General features: G+C 38.9%; 3 protein-coding genes across 4 annotated transcripts in view; 2 read left to right on the top strand and 1 right to left on the bottom strand.

The window, feature by feature from the left end:
* Positions 1–137: 137 nt before the first annotated feature.
* Positions 138–1677, top strand: LOC140940738 (ARL14 effector protein-like). Its single transcript, XM_073389700.1, has one exon. It carries the CDS (start codon positions 247–249, stop codon positions 832–834), a length of 588 nt encoding a protein of 195 aa, XP_073245801.1. The 5' UTR covers positions 138–246; the 3' UTR covers positions 835–1677.
* Positions 1678–2360: 683 nt separating this feature from the next.
* Positions 2361–9852, top strand: LOC140940600 (small ribosomal subunit protein eS10-like). The gene is made up of 6 exons (XM_073389596.1): positions 2361–2436; positions 2786–2930; positions 3753–3825; positions 3913–4014; positions 5152–5276; positions 9738–9852. The coding sequence occupies exons 2-6, from the start codon at positions 2787–2789 to the stop codon at positions 9792–9794; spliced, it is 501 nt and encodes a 166-aa protein (XP_073245697.1). The 5' UTR covers positions 2361–2436; position 2786; the 3' UTR covers positions 9795–9852.
* A 4553-nt stretch (positions 9853–14405) lies between these two features.
* The window catches only part of LOC140940187 (apoptotic protease-activating factor 1-like), a 29441-nt gene continuing 26376 nt past the window's right edge, over positions 14406–17470 (bottom strand). For both annotated transcript variants that reach the window (XM_073389099.1, XM_073389100.1), the window contains exon 21: positions 14406–16952. In XM_073389099.1, coding sequence (XP_073245200.1) covers positions 16806–16952 — 147 coding nt within the window. In that variant the 3' untranslated portion in view covers positions 14406–16805. The remainder of the gene's footprint in view (positions 16953–17470) is intronic.

The following is a 17470-nucleotide window of genomic DNA, read 5'->3' as shown; positions in this document are numbered from 1 at the left end:
TGGAAGGGCTGGTCAAGTGAAATTTTTGTTGTTATAAGAATTGAACCGGAAAAGGAAACCCCCTTACAGGAAGTCTCGAAAGTAATTTTTTTTTTTAAGAATTCAGAGGAGGACTGGGTAAGGTAGTTTCATAAAAATGGCGGCCATATTTATCAATGTGTCTACATTAAGTACGTATCTTCCGTACAATTCTTGCTTTAAGAAGGAAAGTTAGCATCTCAAATTTTAAAAAATATTAATCCTGGAATGTCTTCAGGAGAAATATCTAAAGAAAGTGAGAAGAAAACTTTGAAATTGCCGCTGGTCGGAGAAGCAAGTGTTTCTGCTTTTGAGGAAGAAACGCCGGTTCTTTCAGGATTTTCTCTACAAGATCCTGCAAAAGTTACTCGAACTGGTTCAACTAGCTCGGAAAGTTCCTGGACAGAAAAGTTGCTTAATTCGTTGAAGTTTAGAAATCCAGGACCGATGCTTAAAGACTTTAACCCAGACACAAGCAGACGAGAAATGAGGAAACTAAAACGGCTGGATATGAAAGATAAGCACAAGGGGAACCGGAGCGACCCCACGAGCCGAACAAGAAGAAGACAGCAGCGACAACGAAAGCGACCACAGAAACAGACATTTCATGATCGATCAGGCGTTCGAATGTCTGACGGCAGAGATGTTTGTGATTGTCAGGATACAGACTGCCCGGGATGTCATTTCCCGTGTCCCTCGTGTGGATCAGAAAAATGCGGCATTGAATGCCGCTGTGATCGCCAGTGGACTTATTTGAAGGACATAGAAGTCGAAAATCCGCTGCCCAGTGTGTCTCGTAGATTAGCAAATCGATAAATGACTTGAATGAGTAGATATTATAAAGTATTTAAAACAAAAAGTAGCGATCACGGAGCGAGCTACTGTCGCGTACGCGCGTGTCAATCCCGCGTGAAAGAAAGAATGACACACGACTCACTAATCCCTTGGCAAAGAGTACTGGCAATCTAATTACTTAGAAATTCTGTGTATAGATTAACATTTTGCTATGTTGTAAGAAAATAACATAGAGATATACTAAATTATTTATTTATTTACCAGCTTTTCTGGACACAGGCTGTGCGTGAACAGGACTCAGGTCCCATGCGAGGTGCCATCCCTACCCAATCCCACAACCCGTAAAGGTTGGCCACACCACTGGGGTCTACGACTCCTACTCTTTTCGAATAGTGATGTGGGTTCTTTTATGTCCCACAAGAACAAATCAGTGAAAGTGCTGTGAGACAGGACCTACGGTTTTTCGTCCTTATCCAAGAAGACTAGAAAGTCTAACCATTTGCAGATATCATTACAAAGGCAGGACTTTCTTCTCAGTTATTTAAAGACCCTGAGTGTTGGTCCGGCCGGGGTTTGAACCTGCGCCCTCCCGCTCTCCCAACTGAGCTAATCAGGCGGCGGTTAAATGACAGTGCTCTACTAAGAATACACCATTTATGTAGCAGCCAGTTACAAGAGTCCTGACAGACAAATTGACAGTAAATTACTGCATTAGAAAGAATACATTAAGAAGAAAAATTGTAGAGGACTTTTAATTTATTGTATGCTCCGCGATTTTTAAACATTTCTTTCTCAATTCCTGGAATGGAAAATTTCAAACCCAAAAAAAATCACTCAATTATGCCTCTTAACCTTAACCCCAAACTGCCCCTCTCCCTTACTGTGGGTATTTAACAATAAAAATTACATTTAGCACACAAGTTCTATTAATTTTTTTACAAGAACTGAATGAATCCTCACGCGCTGATTGGTCCAGAGCTATGGTCTATGAGAGTATAGCGCACTAATGACGCATCATGTCACGCAGTGCAGCTTCTTTGTTTTTGGTTTTTCGTAAAAAAAAAAACGTTATTGTAAAAAACAAATCGATCACAATTTTCCATGGTCTGCACTCTTATAGACTATAGAAATGATGCCATAAATGTTCAAAATTTTGCAATGAAACCACTCGCCTGCAGCCCGTGGATCCACTTAAGTTTTTGAACATTTTATGACGTCCTTTCTGTGGTCTATAAGAGTGTAGACCGTGGAAAATTGTGGTCGATTTATTAAGAGGACGCTGTAACCGTCTGTGGCTAGAGAAAACTCTACATTTTTCATTTGGCCATTTATGATTTGAGCCACGAAGTGATGAAACTATGGCCGTGGTATCTTCTTCCTTACTTACTTTACTGTAAGACCGTGACATCAGCCCCGAGAATCAATATTCATACTTTTTTTCTTATTTCCCTGACATAAATGAGATTTATCTCGCAAGGAGCCGCGCGCATCTCACGCGTGGATCGGGCTGCGTGATTCTCGGTAAACGAAAAAGGCCTGGCCACCAAGGCCACCAAGGCCATCAGACTGAGCGCATGCTCATTTCGTTCTCTATCGCTTCGATCGCCATCTTGGAGAATAAAAGTGAGTGTTGTCTTTGCAATCCACAAGATTTTTTAGCCATCGAGTTGTCAGCCTTTGATGTCTAAGTCAAAAATAAATGCTGAAACTGTATTCTATCTAAAATTTTCCATATTTTTGTTTTTACCATAATAGTAAGCCTTTATTTAGCTTGTTACGTAGGGACACTTGTCTTCAAGCACATAGAGGACTATTTTCTTGTTTTTATTTAAACTCTGTTAGGTAAAGTTGCAGCAGTAAAAATTCTTAGGAATAATTTGCTACTTCTGCTTTTGTGCACGAGTTTAAGTCATGTCTTGAGGTGTTTCGAGTCGCAATAATCGTTTATACAGCGACTGTTTGCCCTTTGTAGGATGTTGATTCCCAAGAAAAACAAGGTTCAAATATACGAATACCTCTTTAAAGAGGGTGTTGCAGTGGCGAAAAAGGACTTCAACAACCCAAAACATCCCGATATCGAGGCTGTTCCAAATCTTCAAGTTATAAAGGCTATGCAGGTACATAAGCTCAAGCTTAAACCTTCTACACATAGATGAATACTTATGAAATAAAATGTTATAAAACTGCATTCTGGACTACTGTCATGCCTTTTTACAGGGATAGGTTACCTAAAAGTCTCTGCCAGATAACTAGGTCTGTCCCTTTGTTGTATAAAGTAAAAATAAAATAAAGACCATTATTGTAATGAAGATGAAAAAGTTAAGCTCAAGGCTGGAAAAAAGTGCCAATACTGTTTCTTAATTTCCCCAAAATGTACGGAGAAAGTGTTAAGGGTATTACTGTCATATCAAGAAAACTGTGAACACCTGAAATATTTCAGGAATGTTTATTTTGTTATGACCAATCCAGACTGTTCAAGGTTTTGAGTATGTTCAGTTGGGATGTTTTTTCATCACCAACAAATCAAGCAAGCACCAAAGGGATGAACCACTAGTGGGGTGTGGGGGCATGCTCCCTCAAAAGTGTTGATGCTCTGAAATGCCATTTCTAGTGTTCTGAGAAGACAATTTCTGTCTAAAATGTTTGCTTAATATTTTTGATTGTCATTTTTGTGCTGTTTCTATTTGCCTGGCTTTTTGTACAAGTACTTGATAAATTATTATTTTATGTTCCATGCTGCATCTTAAAGTTTGTTGGATATCAGTTTCAGTTAAGTATTCTCTGTTACGCATTCTTGAATAAGTATCATGAGTATTCATTTGAAAAATTAATATAAGAACAGATGTCAAAATATAAAAACACAATAACATTCCATTCAGTTTTCTGAGTTGTACCATAAGTGTGTGCTTACGTTTCTATTGACTTTCTTGCTTTCTCAGTCACTAAGGTCTCGTGGATATGTCACGGAGAAGTTTGCCTGGCAGCATTTCTACTGGTACCTCACAAATGATGGTATGCACTTACTCTTCATATGAAGCAGTTTTAAGTTCTGTTGTTGTTGTTTTTGCATGTTATTCATGGTCTTTCTCTTGATTTAAGGTATCACATATCTCAGAGATTACCTTCATCTCCCCCCTGAGATTGTTCCAGCTACCCTTCGCCGACAGGCCAGGACAGAGACCTCTAGACCCAGACCTAAAGGTACTCTCTTTTAACCCTTTAAACCCTAAGATCAAAATTTGAATTTTTATTTGTTGTCCCTATTCATTTCCTACAGAAGTAGTGGGGAGAAGGTGATAAAATATCTAGCAAATTCATCTTCTGAGATCATGTCTGTATTTCTCATGACCTCTTTGATATTACGGAGAGAAATTTGATGCTGATCACTCTTGGGGTTTAATGAGTTAAAAACATTTTATAATCATCTGAATTTTCGGGATCACCTGATTAGTTTCTGTGTTGAGACAGCCAAGATGATCATTTGTAAACAGATTTGATACAATGTTTGACATTGGAGTATATTTCATTTTTATTCCAACCCCGTCCCTCTTCCCCCCCCCCCTCCTCCTCCCCCTTAAAAAATCCACTGTCTCTTACTGTACTAATGATCTAGTAAAAACTATTTTGTTGGGGGGCAGAAGTAGAACAGTGGATCAATCGCATTCCTTTTTCCTTATGCCAACAATATGGTTTTCACAAGATCATAAGTGGGATGGAAACTCTTTTCACTTCTATTCTGACTCTGTTGTAATTGGAAATGAGCTTTAACACTTCTTTCACAGTACTACACTGTACAAAGTGGTATCATTCACCGCTTTCAGAGAGCTAGGGTGGCGCAGTGTTGAGACCGCTCTCTTCCCACCAATGTGGCCTGGGTTCAAACCCCAGTGTCGATGCCTCATGCAGGTGGAGTTTGCCATTGGTTCTGTCCTTGCTGTAAGAAGTTTTTTCTCCAGGCACTCTGGTTTTCCCTTCTCAAAAACTAGTATTTCCAAATCTCTATTCAACCAGGAATGGTAGGCGAAGAACCACTTTGTGGATTTCTCTAAATCATTATCTGTTTCTTTCAATTTTTTTGTTTTCTTTTCCATTGCCCACAATACACTTTGCCTGGGCCTGCCTCACCCCCCCCCCCCCCCCCCTCCACCCCATCTCAAATTTTGCATTTATAACCATTATTTCCAGTTTCCCTTGGGTATTATGGTCATTCCAAGAGGAACTGAAGTTGCTTGTGCAAAATTTTGGGGGCTAATGAGTATATATATATTATGGGTAGTGGAAAGTGGTGAATTTAAAATTTTTCCAATTTAAAATTTCTTGCGCACACTGTTCTTCCAGGTCCTGAACAGCCTCGTGGCCCCCCCTCTGGAGACTCTGCAGACCGGGATGCTTACAGACGTGGTCCCGCCGGGCCAGGAATGGAACCTAAAGGAGGCGCGGGTTCAAACTTTAATCCTGAATTTGTAAGTTAGTTTTGTGTCTTTCATAGTTCTAGTGTTTTATTTTTGAACTTTGCTATAGCTAATTTCCCTGGTGTCATTGACTATTAGCAGCACTCAGTGATTTAAGCATTATTGAGACATTGTAATTGGACAGTATGCGTAAGGCCTGAGAACTTACAAAGTGTGTGTCATCAATCCAGTCTATGTGTTTTGACAACAACAACAACAACAGGAACTTTATTCTTTGTACAAAAATACAAAGTTTGGATAGTTTGCCCTGCAAATAGCTGGAAAGCTAGTGGTGGCAGGGCAAGACAAGTACATGAATAATACAATTAAATAATAAAATCAAAAGCCTTCAACTATTAGAAACCCTTGCAGATTGCAACTAAAAATAAATTATACACAGAAGTTAAGTGGTCTAATTAACAGAGCGCTTACTGAGGTACAATGCATTAGGTCAAAGAGTCACTGACTCAGTTGTTCTTGAGTTGGTTTTTGATTTTTGTATATTAATTGGCCATTCCCAAGGAAAGCACAAGTGACCTCTTAATAAGGTCACCACTCACTAAAAGATTCTTTTTGAAACATGTTACCGACAAGTTTGTTTGCCAGGACTTATGTAACTGGCTGCTAAATCAGTGATTTTGTTACAAATAGTTATGGTGAGTCTGGGCATTCACCTTGTGAAAAATCATGAGCCCCTAGTGTCCATAACCAATGAGTCCCAGTTGAAAAAAACAAGGATTCATGCTTGGGCCTTTGTGTAACCAGACAGTTAAAGGGGCTATGTCACTCCTGACGCATGCGCGAGCCAATGAAAACAAATTTGAAAAGCTGGCCCGACTTTTTCAAGTTCTGTGAGAGATTTTGGAAGGCTGTTTTTATCTGTCTAAATCTCAGCCAACGTTTGATAGTTAGCAAAGTTTTGTATTAAGAATCGTTCTATGGTGATTACAGAAGAATTTTTTGGCATTATTTTGAATGTTTGCCCGTAGAATTTTTTTACGTGGATTTATAGTGTCCTCTTATTGGCGGCCATTGTAATGGCAGAGAGTTAACGACAGCTACTCCACAATAAGTGATGGAATCTTTGATGGAATCTTCCCTATACTTCACAGAACCTTTCGGTTGAGTTATTTTAGAGGCTGCTGACTCTTGGATTTCTTTTGTGCTCAAAGTATGTGGACATATAATGAAGCGGCTATCAAGTTGGCGGTGGCTGTTTTTTTTAAATGATTACAACAACATGGCCGTGAGTTTCGTGACGAAACTAAACTTCTGGCGAAGGAAACTTAATAAAATTGGGCTAGATTCCTTCTTGTATTTATCTTGATTCACGGCAACGATAAACACGACTGTTTGCTTGTCCAGATTGTTCTCAACGGACTTAGAGAGGCACCAGTATGAGTTAGATCCTGTAAATGCCATGTTTTTTAACTGTTGGTGTTTGAGCATATCTTTGGAAAATAGCAGAGTTTATTTTCCCTTTTTATCCACGGACTGCTTACAGTGGAGTAGTATACCAATGATGCTTGGTTCTGTTTTTGTAGACATCGCAGTGATTCGGCATGATCGAACAATTTTGTGCGAGCAATGTGTGTTTCCCTGAGATCAAAACAAAGACTTGATGTTTCTTGTTCTGTCAGCATCTAAATTATAAAATCAGTAGTGACAGATAAGTCTAATTGTTAATGATTTGAAACAGTCTTGGTCTTTATCTCTGGTCTAGCGTCTTTTGTAGGTTGTTTATAAAATAAAACTTATTTTGTTGACTAAGACAATTATGTTGTTGTTGACTCTTTGTTTGTGCTCTATTTTTATGAATGGCATGTGTTTTTACTTCAAAACTACAAGTAAAATTGTCTTAACACTTTTATTCTTGATCTAGCATAACCGGAGAAGAAATGTTCCATAATTTCTATCGAAATATCCCTTATGCAAACCCAATTCACTTTTTAACTTCTCTCTAAAATTTGGAGCCTTGGATGTGACAGAGAGCATGGAGAAAGTCAGACACGCATTAAAAACAATAGAATTTTGACAGTTGAAAGTAATTTGCATAATGTCAGTGCGCATGCTCTCCAGCTGACATAGCCCCTTTAATCTGGAGCCAGATGCCAAAACTCTTTATTACAGTTAACTGAAATTAAAATATGGTCCTTCCACATGTATTTAAGGTGGCTCGACTGGATTTTTTGGGGTTGATACCTTCCAACTTTGAGCATTAACTACGTCGGCATGAGTAAAGATATGGAAAAAAGGTTACCACAACTGTATTATATAAAGATGAAAATTTCTTATGATCTGGGTTTTATTGCAATCGGAGTCGCCATGGCAACGTAATGACGTAATTACGTTTTTCATGTATCTTTGTGTTTCTCTGTTCCAGGAGTTTTTTGAAGAAATCGCTTAAGGGAGTATGTACCTGCTATAATTGCTTCCATTATGGTAAAGTTTGAACAAATTCTATGAGAGCGTTTTCGAAATATTTTGAAATGTAGTTTTAAGAATGATAAAAACAGTGAAATAGCATGCTACCTACACAATTCGCTAATATTTTAAGAAAATGATAAGCTTTGGGAACGAGGCTTCATCTCATAGTGGTTTGACTCCATTGAAAACTGCATACGAAAAAAGAGGGGAATTGCTCTGGGCGATCGTGAGTAAGAAGAATTTTATTAACTTGCATTTAGCTGCTTTTGATACAGTTTTTGGACGTAATTTGGTCCATCCCTAAAAATTTCGCATTTTTCCAAAAAGCGCTCGATAAATTTTTTTATAAATTCGACAATCCCCAGATCAATCGTCAAGAAATATTCCCTGCAAGTTTTAAGAACATTGAAAACATGGAAGGCTTTTAAATAGGGCCTCAAATATAACCAATTTTCCCCCTAGATTTTGTGTTTACAAGTGAGCGTCCTCATTATTCACTGGCATTGTTTTCAAGTTTCATATAATATACACGTGCACATTTAGCAAAAAGATAAAATTTGCATCAAAAAGGACCCTCGGTAAAATCTTCGGGATATGCTAATTACCGGGTAAAGAGATTAATGATACATTATAACATCAGAGCAACTCTTTGGGATAGTTTCTGTGATGTTATAACCTGAGTAAGATAATTAAGTATTCCATCCTACGCGATGAGCCGTGACGTTCACCGTTTCGGCTCTCACTGCTATCTGTGACGACAAGCCAACTATTAGCATATTCCTGATATTTCTTGGGAAAGTAATCAAGAGTTCTTTTTCATGCAAATTTATATCTTTTGCTGGTTGTGCACGTGCATATGAAACTTGAACACAATGCCAGTGAATAATGAGGACGCTCACTTGTAAACACAAAATCTGGGGGGAAAATTGGTTATATTTGAGGCCCTATTTAAAAGCCTTCCCTATTTTCAATGTTCTTGAAACTTGCAGGGAATATTTCTTGACGATTGATCTCGGGATTGTCGAATTTATAAAAAAATTTATCGAGCGCTTTTTGGAAAAATGCGAAATTCTTAGGCATGGACCAAATTACGTCCAAAAACTGTATCAAAAGCAGCTAAATGCAAGTTAATAAAATTCTTCTTACTCGCGATCGCCCGGAGCAATTCCCCTCTTTTTTTGGATGCAGTTTCCAATGGAGTCAAACCACTATGAGATGAAGCCTCGTTCCCAAAGCTTATCATTTTCTTAAAATATTAGCGAATTGTGTGGCTAGCATGCTATTTCACTGTTTTTATCATTCTTAAAACTACATTTCAAAATATTTCGAAAACGCTCTCATAGAATTTGTTCAAACTATGCCATAATGGAGGCAATTATAGTAGGTACATACTCCCTTAAGCGATTTCATCAAAAAACTCCTGGAACAGAGAAACACAAAGATAAATGAAAAACGTAATGGCGTCATTACGTTGCCATGGCAACTCCGATTGCAATAAAACCCAGATCATAAGAAATTTTCATCTTTATATAATACAGTTGTGGTAACCTTTTTTCCATATCTTTACTCATGCCGACGTAGTTAATGCTCAAAGTTGGGAGGTATCAACCCCAAAAAATCCAGTCGAGCCACCTTAAAGCACACAAACGACTAAAATGAAAATGCATCTTTAAACAACAGCCACAGACATCACACAAACAGGATATTCTACCACAAAATCTTCAAATCAATCAATCGTTCTCTGCGTCCTACAGGACGCATGCCATGAATATTATTTTGCGTCTTTGGGCATTTTTATGCATCAGGTATGCAGGACACAGAGGTAACAAAATCACTGTAAATGGCACTCTGTTTAATACAGATGCAACCACGCCATAGTTTTTTTCAGAGTGATTTACATACATACGTCATTGAAAGGTCTTTAACAAAAGCTTTTCTAGAGCCAGTGTAAACCCTTTTATTCCTTTTTTGTGATGTGGCTTACAAATTGAAGTACATTCCTTTTTCCTTTTTATACTCACTCGATTATTTTCTTCTTTTTCACAGAGAGGTGGGTTTGGCCGTGGTCGTGGTGGATTTGGGGCTCCACCCCCACAACAATGAACAAAGCATTGTCAAGCATTGTTAATAGCCTGAAAAATAAACATCATTAATATTCAAATTTGCATTGGACACTAATTAATTTTTTCATTACCTCTTGCTGTTAACAACCTACCATTTTGGCCAAAAATGTCAAAAAAATGGACGTTTTCATGCCTAGTTTCAAGTAAGAGCTCCCCTTCACCCCAAAACGTTCTATTAAGCCCTTTCCTTATTTTTCTCTATAAGGCATAAACCTTGCTATAACAGGCACCTAGGGTTGGTAGTTGCTGTTCTTCAGTCATTTTCTTTGACTCTTTATAAGGCAGACACCTCTTTAAGTTGGACACCTAAAGCTTGTCCTTGCTGTTCCTCAATCATTTCGTTTGATTCTCTATAAAGTGGACACCTCGCTACAATAGGCACTTACAGTTGGTCTTTGCTTCAGTCATTTAATGCTTGCTAACAAGCTATCCAGGGCCCTCTTGCGGCGGGGCGAAAAATGGGGGAGAGCTTGCAGTCATGTCTGAGGATTTTTAATTCTGCCTCAAGTGCCCCCTGTGGCTCTCCGTCGACTGAGCCGTCAGACATTTGCCAATCAGCACGAAGCAGAAATGAGCGCGGAATGTAAACAAACATTGAAAAGCACGTGAAAAATAGCATTTCTGAGAAAACCTGAAGAAACTAAAACCTTTAGTGAAAGGTTATTTAGCCGCAATAAAAAGCTCAAGGCTTTAGAAGTGGTCAAAGAAAATCAATACTTTACTGCATCAGAGATCAAATTCTGTTAGAAACAAACCACAGGGAATAATAATTGTACTCGATACATGTATGCACGAAACAGACCTGAGCCTCATGGCCTCTAAATGTTAGACTCAATAGTGGCCAAAAAAAAAAAATTTGTGTCGTCAAAGTTTAGAATACTTCATGCACTGCATGGCCTGCGCGAAAAAAAGAATAGAAGTAAAATCTCAGTTGTTATAAAAAGCCAAGTCTAAGGTGACATTTTCCACGAGCTATGAGCCGTGTTTAGTCTGTCAACACTTTATTTCAAACACGCGCCAAGGCTAATGACATCAGTGCCAATGCCATCTCCGCCAATCAGCATTTTGCAAAGAAATTTTCGATGCAGGAATTCAAATTTCTGAGACGTGACTGCAAGCTCTCCCTCATTTTTTTGCCCCGCTGCCAGAGCGCCCCGGAGAGCTTGCTAGCACCCTACAGTCATTTCATTGGACACCTTTCTTAAGGCCGCTTAAGAGTTGGTACCTACTGTTCGTCATATCCAACTCTCTTAAAGGCGGACCGCTCTCTAAGATGGACACCTAGAGCTGGTCCTTTCATTTCTTCAGTCATTTTCTCTGACTCCTGCACCTCTCTTAGGGGAACACTCAGTGCTGGTCCCACGATGTGTGTCTTAGCAAGAGTTTGTCCAACGTCAGGTTGACCCATACACACAACTTAATTCCATTCTGTCCGATGGACTCCCTCATTTCTGTTCGTGGGAGACTCTTGGCGAATTATCAATTTTGTGTAGCGTGCTTGCAACTGTCCATGACTTGACTCGTCTCCAGTCGTCTTCGTTACGCGCACGGCGGCGGGAGAGGTGAAGACTGGGGACGAGTCAGGGTCGTTAATAGGCCCTTTCCGAGTTCCAAAAACTCTTAAAACGAGGCTAAATACAAAATCTTTGTTGTGAAAATGAGTTTTATTTGCTTAAGAATAAAAATTTATTTTCATTTCAATGGCTTTACACCTAGCCTCGCTTTGAAACAGAGGCTTGGGGCAACCCAGAGAATAGGCCATTTGCACGATGGCGTCATTTTACTACTATGACCAGTATCTCTTACGTTTTTCCTTTCATATTTAAATTTGGTAATCCCAGCGAGGATTAAATAACAAAAGCCTGAATTTGCACAAGACAGCAAAACCCTGAAGGATTCTGGTTGTAGTAGTAAAATGAGGCCATCGTGCAAGTGGCCTATTAGACGCCGAAAGACGACTTAACCGGGCTGCCATAAAACCTAGACTAGACAAAAAATATTGTAATGCTTGAAAACGAGAACAGACGTTCCACGGGCCTAATTCAACCGATGGCATGAAGACTACAAAGAGATGATAATCTAACTCAGTTTCAGTTTACCAGAAAAAAGAAGCCATTTAATACATTGCAAAATAATAGTTGAAGGTTAAAAGTGACGTTACTTACATACGTAATAATATCTACATGTGGGGAATCAGCTAAGGAGAAATGCTTTCAATCAAGATAATATATAGATCAAGCCAGGACTAAAAGCGAAGCTCTGGTTGATAATACTTATAAACAAAAAAGTAAAATAAAATAAATCGTGTAATGGTAAACGGGGATGCCAATGAAAATGGCATCAAGATCAATAGATCTAATTAGCAAAAAAAAACATTTGGACGTGCAGAACGCTTTTTTGTCTTTCTTTGCCGTTGTTTTGCACGACTACAATGCCGTTTTGTACGACTAAGACGTCAAACTTCCTATTTACACGCTATGTTTTGGAGGAATTGTCGTATGTACTTACCAAAGATTTTGTTTCCAGTGTCATGTTCGTTTTTACTTTTTCACTGCCGCTCATTTTCACCTGGCCGCTAGCATTTCTCATTTTCTCACCGTTGCTATGAAATTTTCATGTTTTTCTTCCAACGAAATTCCTCTACTTTGTTTCCAATCACTCGCTCTAGCTCTTTCTCTGTTACCCACGTGAGTGTAGACATTAAAAACAACATCAAAATTAACGTCGAAAAAGACACGACTTTATTTTTTTCTCTCTCTCTCTCTCTCTAAAAGTCCTGGTGGCCATGCCTGTTGATTAAGCTATTTTATATTGGTGTGCCTGTGGTGCAGGCGGACGGGCGGTCGGACGAGGTTGGTCATTATTGTTTGCTGTAAGGCCATGTACGGTCCCTACACCATCCAAAGAAGTAACGATGTTTACTTCTACCCATAATTTGCCATTATCGTCCTATTATCAAAAGTTCTTTATTTTCTGTTGTCTAGAGTCAAGAGATCATAATAGGCAAGGGCGTTGGCTGGGATATCTTAATTTCACAAAAGTTATTTTTAGAACTATGCGGACCACGCGGAAACAGTTTCCGGTAAACTCGTTGACTTCCGGAAGACTCGCTTTCACGATTCAGCGCCCCAAAGCCAGGCGGAGTCAACAAATGAAAAAAATGGCGGCCTAAGTGGAGGGACGATGTGGAGGGACTTTGAGTCGATAAATTGTCCTACCTCAACGAAAAAACCTACCATAGAAACTGGTTAAAACTTCTACACACGAGTCCTTTACAAGCAACGGTAGAAATCGGTTAAAGCGACCGCGTGACCATCGTTTTTGTTGGAACAGCTGAAAAGAGGACAAGTAGCCTTGCGGCCCGGATAAACGTTGAACACAAAATGCACGGGTCCTACAAAGACCACCATACAAGCAAAAGTCACCCAGTTTTACCGGAAACTGTGTTCGCATGGCCCACATAGTTCTAAAAATAACTTTTTTGAAATTAAGATATCCCAAAGGCGTGACTGGGAGACTCCCTCTATGGCTCTTGCAAGAGTAAACAAACTTGACCGCGAGTGTTTGCCCCCTTAGAAACCACGTGACATTGCTTTTTTCCCATCAGTCCTTTATCGCGTGCAAAGATGGCGGTTATCGTGAATAAGGTCTATTGACAATGACTTTTTTAACAGACCAATCATGGCGCGCAATCAAACTTCGGCGCTGTTTCACAGACGGACTGAACCAGAATTTTAAAATTTCCGTCCGAGGCGCAGGCTAGTATCCGTAGCCTTTGGTGAGAGCTATTCGAACTCCCAGGGGAAGACTCTTATTTGATAAACCAATCTAAGCGTGCCATAGGCTTAATTTAATCCCGCAAAGGAGAAGTATACTCTAACACAGTATGACTACTCTTGTTTTGTTTGTTTATTTAGATTGGATTCAAACTCATTTGATAAAAGCAAAAATTTTTGAATTTCACTCTCCCACTAACGCAACATCACACTTTCTTTACAAATTAACCCGTTATTCCTAAGTTCCCCGTAAATTAACTCACGCAATATGTGAGGGTTATCCGCCAGAAGAAAGAGGTGATGTGATATATCGTAATCTGCCGCTTTTACGCTCTGGGATTATACATCTTCGTAAGGGATGTTAGGAGAACTTATAAATTAAACGGAGGGGCGGCCTATATCCAAGGGGATTAATAACCGGGATAGAAAAAGGGGTCCAAAATAAGCTAAAAAGCTATAGCAGTGATGATCAAACTTTTCGCATTTACTAGTGTTCAATTAAGCTTCAAAACGTCATCATAAAGTGAATGTTCCAGGCTTCTGTATCAAAACGAGGTTAAGTGCTCAGCCTTTGATATGGAAATGACTTTTCATTCTCGTGCAAATGAAAGCCATTTTCAAAAGAAAGGTTAAGCACTTGGTCTCATTTTGAAAGTGAGGGTTTTAGGAACTTCGGAAGTTGCCCATTAGAGGGGGTTTATATCTGACAAGGGCGGGGGGCTTACAATCGGAAGTATTTTTTTTCCTTACAGTTAGATGGGCCGATAACTTGGGCCTTACAAATAGCACTTGACGTTGTTTGAGAAAGGCACAACCTCGGGGTGGAATAATTGTTTTATTGACAATAGGCAAGCAATACTGGCAAAGTTTTTCAGTTCACTTTATATAAGACCTACAGGAATACGTTTCTTTTTACCGTAGGTATAATCATGTAAGGGCTAGAACAATTTATTACAAATAACTAATTTGTACAACAAACGGATAAATTTTTCTCTTCGTGTAATCTAACGATTAACAGTTTTGGCCGTTTTACGGCTACCGGTAAGGCAATTGAAAATCCTTCCATACACCCTGGCCATTAAACCAACTATTTATCATGGAATTGTGGCATTAACTGTTTGATATCTTTACAATTTGTAAAATTCATCAGAAGACAAAAAATGAATTACTACTGTTTTTATTAGAGAAATCTTACAGAAAAACGGGTAACAAAAAACATGTAACTTGTCTCGCAACATTGCTGGAAAACGAGTTTTAAAAATAGCGATGTTGAGCGTTTTACCACCAACATCAAACCTGTCTTGCAGTGACTCAGGATGTTAACAAGTTTGATAGTGGGTGGTAAAACGCGCAACGTCGCTTTTTACCTCGTTTTGCGGTAATGTTGCAAAACAAGTTGCACGTTTTTGTTGCCCGTTCTACCGACACTTTAGAAACCTTCTAGTCTTAGTAACCTTACAACAGTTTTTCACAGTCTAAGGCCTCAATAGCAAAGCCTTTCCTCCGTGGGAGACACACATTCCCTTGAAAGTAAGACTTTTCTCAGTGAGCTGGAGGCCGACCTTTTCGGTTTGTAAAACTTCAATTTGACATTTTATGCGAGTCGGAAAAATCACAACAGAGTTTTTTTAAAAAGCAAATTTATTAGTAACGTTTTTGTTGCCGTTGTCATGGTCGTTGCTAAGGCTCCCTGAGGCCCTGTCCACACGTATCCGGATATTTTTTTTTCTCTCCGTTTTCAAAAACACACGTCCACAGATAGCGTATTCGTTCGTCCACATGAAAACACTAAAACGATGGAAATACGATAACATCTGATAGGGAGCACGCGTAATGCTAGTCGTTCTGATGCATGACATCATCGTTTTCGTTCGTCCACTCGTAACCGAGAAGCCGGCGTTTTCCAAAATCTGCACTCTCGGACCTTTATAGAAAACCTGCATTTTTGGTGCCCGAAAACGCCGTTTACGCATGGACGGAATGCTAAAACGCAGGAAAAAAACCTCCGTTTTCAAAAATACTCGGCTACTGGACAGCGTATGAGATGAGGAAATGCTGAAGACGACGATACCTTCGTCGGGGTAACTCTCTGGGGGATGTGCCGTGAAAGGTCATTGAATAAAGGCCTTACTTTACGAGCATTTACAGGGTGTGAGCAATTTTAAACAGAGTTTTAGCAAATACAACATAATATATTTTCACTGCCATAGCAGGACTTACATCTGCATTCAAATATATTAGAAATTTTATAAAAAGACGACTCTGAAATTCTTAATTTACCATTTTAGAAAAGTTTGCCACCAATCAAAATAGAGAAGGAGAAACAACGCTGCTACCGTTGATATTTTAAACGGAAAACCGCCAAGCTGGGGACAAACTTATTTATTTTCCCTATCTACTATAAAGCCTTATTGAATTGAATTTTGTAATAAGTTGCGATAAAGTCACATCGACCTACGGTACGTCAGACTTTTTATGAAGACTATATGAAACATCATTCACTTCGTTTCCCAACCCTAATCCATATTCCAACGAGGAAAGGCGATCTTTGTTATATTTGGGTAATAATAATTCATTATTCAACAATAAAAATAATTAATAATAATAATTTAATAATAATAATAATAATAATAATAATAATAATAATAATAATAATAATAATAATAATAATAATTGGATGCAGCAATGACCTTTGGTTTCTTGAAAACTAAGAATTAAATTTAGATATACTTTTCGAAAGAACATTTTTCTTTTTGACCCAAACACGGTACAAAAATCGGCTTTTCCTCTCTGACATTCTGTATCAAAAAAACTTTTCGCGAATTCGCCAAGAACTTGCCTCTCTTCCCTAGACACCCCGCAAAATTCATAAAAATTTATTTCTTCAATATGCCCGATGTAACGATAAAGAGGTCTATCTTTTTTCTCCACAATAATATGGAGAACGCTGACTTTTGGCTCGTTCTATTGCAAGAATTGATCTTCAAACTAAATCGAGGAAACAAAATGCTTTTTAAAAACCTTTCATAAATTTAACTTTTTTGACTTGCTTAACACGGATGTCCGGTTATAGCGAAGCAATTGTTTTTTCCTCAAAAGACTAACAAGTTCTGATCACAATAATATTTACGAATTCGATATGTATATCCTAAAAATTTCTTATCGAACTTGATTGTGTTATGCAAGCATTATTAGGGAACATTCCAGTGGTCAGATCACGGAGAAATCTTCTTCAAAACGTAGATCATTCCTACATTATCCACTGTCACAAAGGTCTTGAAATCAGGCGAGAACAGAATACTTTTTGCCTGGACTCCCTTCAAGTTGAATTGTTGACACAATGTGCCATCTCTTTTCCACCACTGGAGTAAAGAGTAAGACAGAAAAAAAATCAAACAAATGATAACTTTCTGACATTCAGTAAAAATTTGCCGAGGTTTTTGCGGTTACTCGTGGCCAATAGTTTCCCACTTGCCACTTGGTCACGCAACGCTCCTTCAGTCTGGTGTGACAAAAACGGCTGCGTGGGAGACTACGGGGCCAGCAAATAACTTGGATTCATTTATGCAAAAAGAAAAACAAATTCACTTTGCCATAAACTGCGAGAAGAATGGGTACAAGCTGTCGGCGAAAAGGTTTCTGGGATCATTGGGTGGCCTATTTACAAACAATGATCGGTTTATGGTCGCCTTTGGATGTCATTAACCTATCACAACTAACGCTTGTCCACCCAAACAATCCGGAAGTCTTTGCGCGGAAAGCTTGTTACTTAGCAACTGAGTAGCGAATGCACCATTTTGACATAGACCATAATGCACCTTGTTTACCCCCCAATTAGAGACCTTTAGCATCATGTTTTTCATAGGTAACAGCAAACCGC

This window comes from Porites lutea, chromosome 6, assembly GCF_958299795.1.
Source record: "Porites lutea chromosome 6, jaPorLute2.1, whole genome shotgun sequence".
NCBI lineage: Eukaryota > Metazoa > Cnidaria > Anthozoa > Scleractinia > Poritidae > Porites > Porites lutea.
The sequence above is the reverse complement of the archived record's forward strand: the minus strand, read 5'-3'. Positions and strand labels throughout refer to the sequence as shown.

Bases quoted from the DNA above. Each gene is read 5' to 3' on its own strand.
- LOC140940738 (XM_073389700.1), top strand. From the start codon at position 247: ATGTCTTCAGGAGAAATATCTAAAGAAAGTGAGAAGAAAACTTTGAAA.
- LOC140940600 (XM_073389596.1), top strand. From the start codon at position 2,787: ATGTTGATTCCCAAGAAAAACAAGGTTCAAATATACGAATACCTCTTT. The intron at 2,931-3,752 runs GTACATAAGCTC...TTGCTTTCTCAG, and splicing joins AAGTTATAAAGGCTATGCAG to TCACTAAGGTCTCGTGGATA. The intron at 3,826-3,912 runs GTATGCACTTAC...TCTTGATTTAAG, and splicing joins CTGGTACCTCACAAATGATG to GTATCACATATCTCAGAGAT.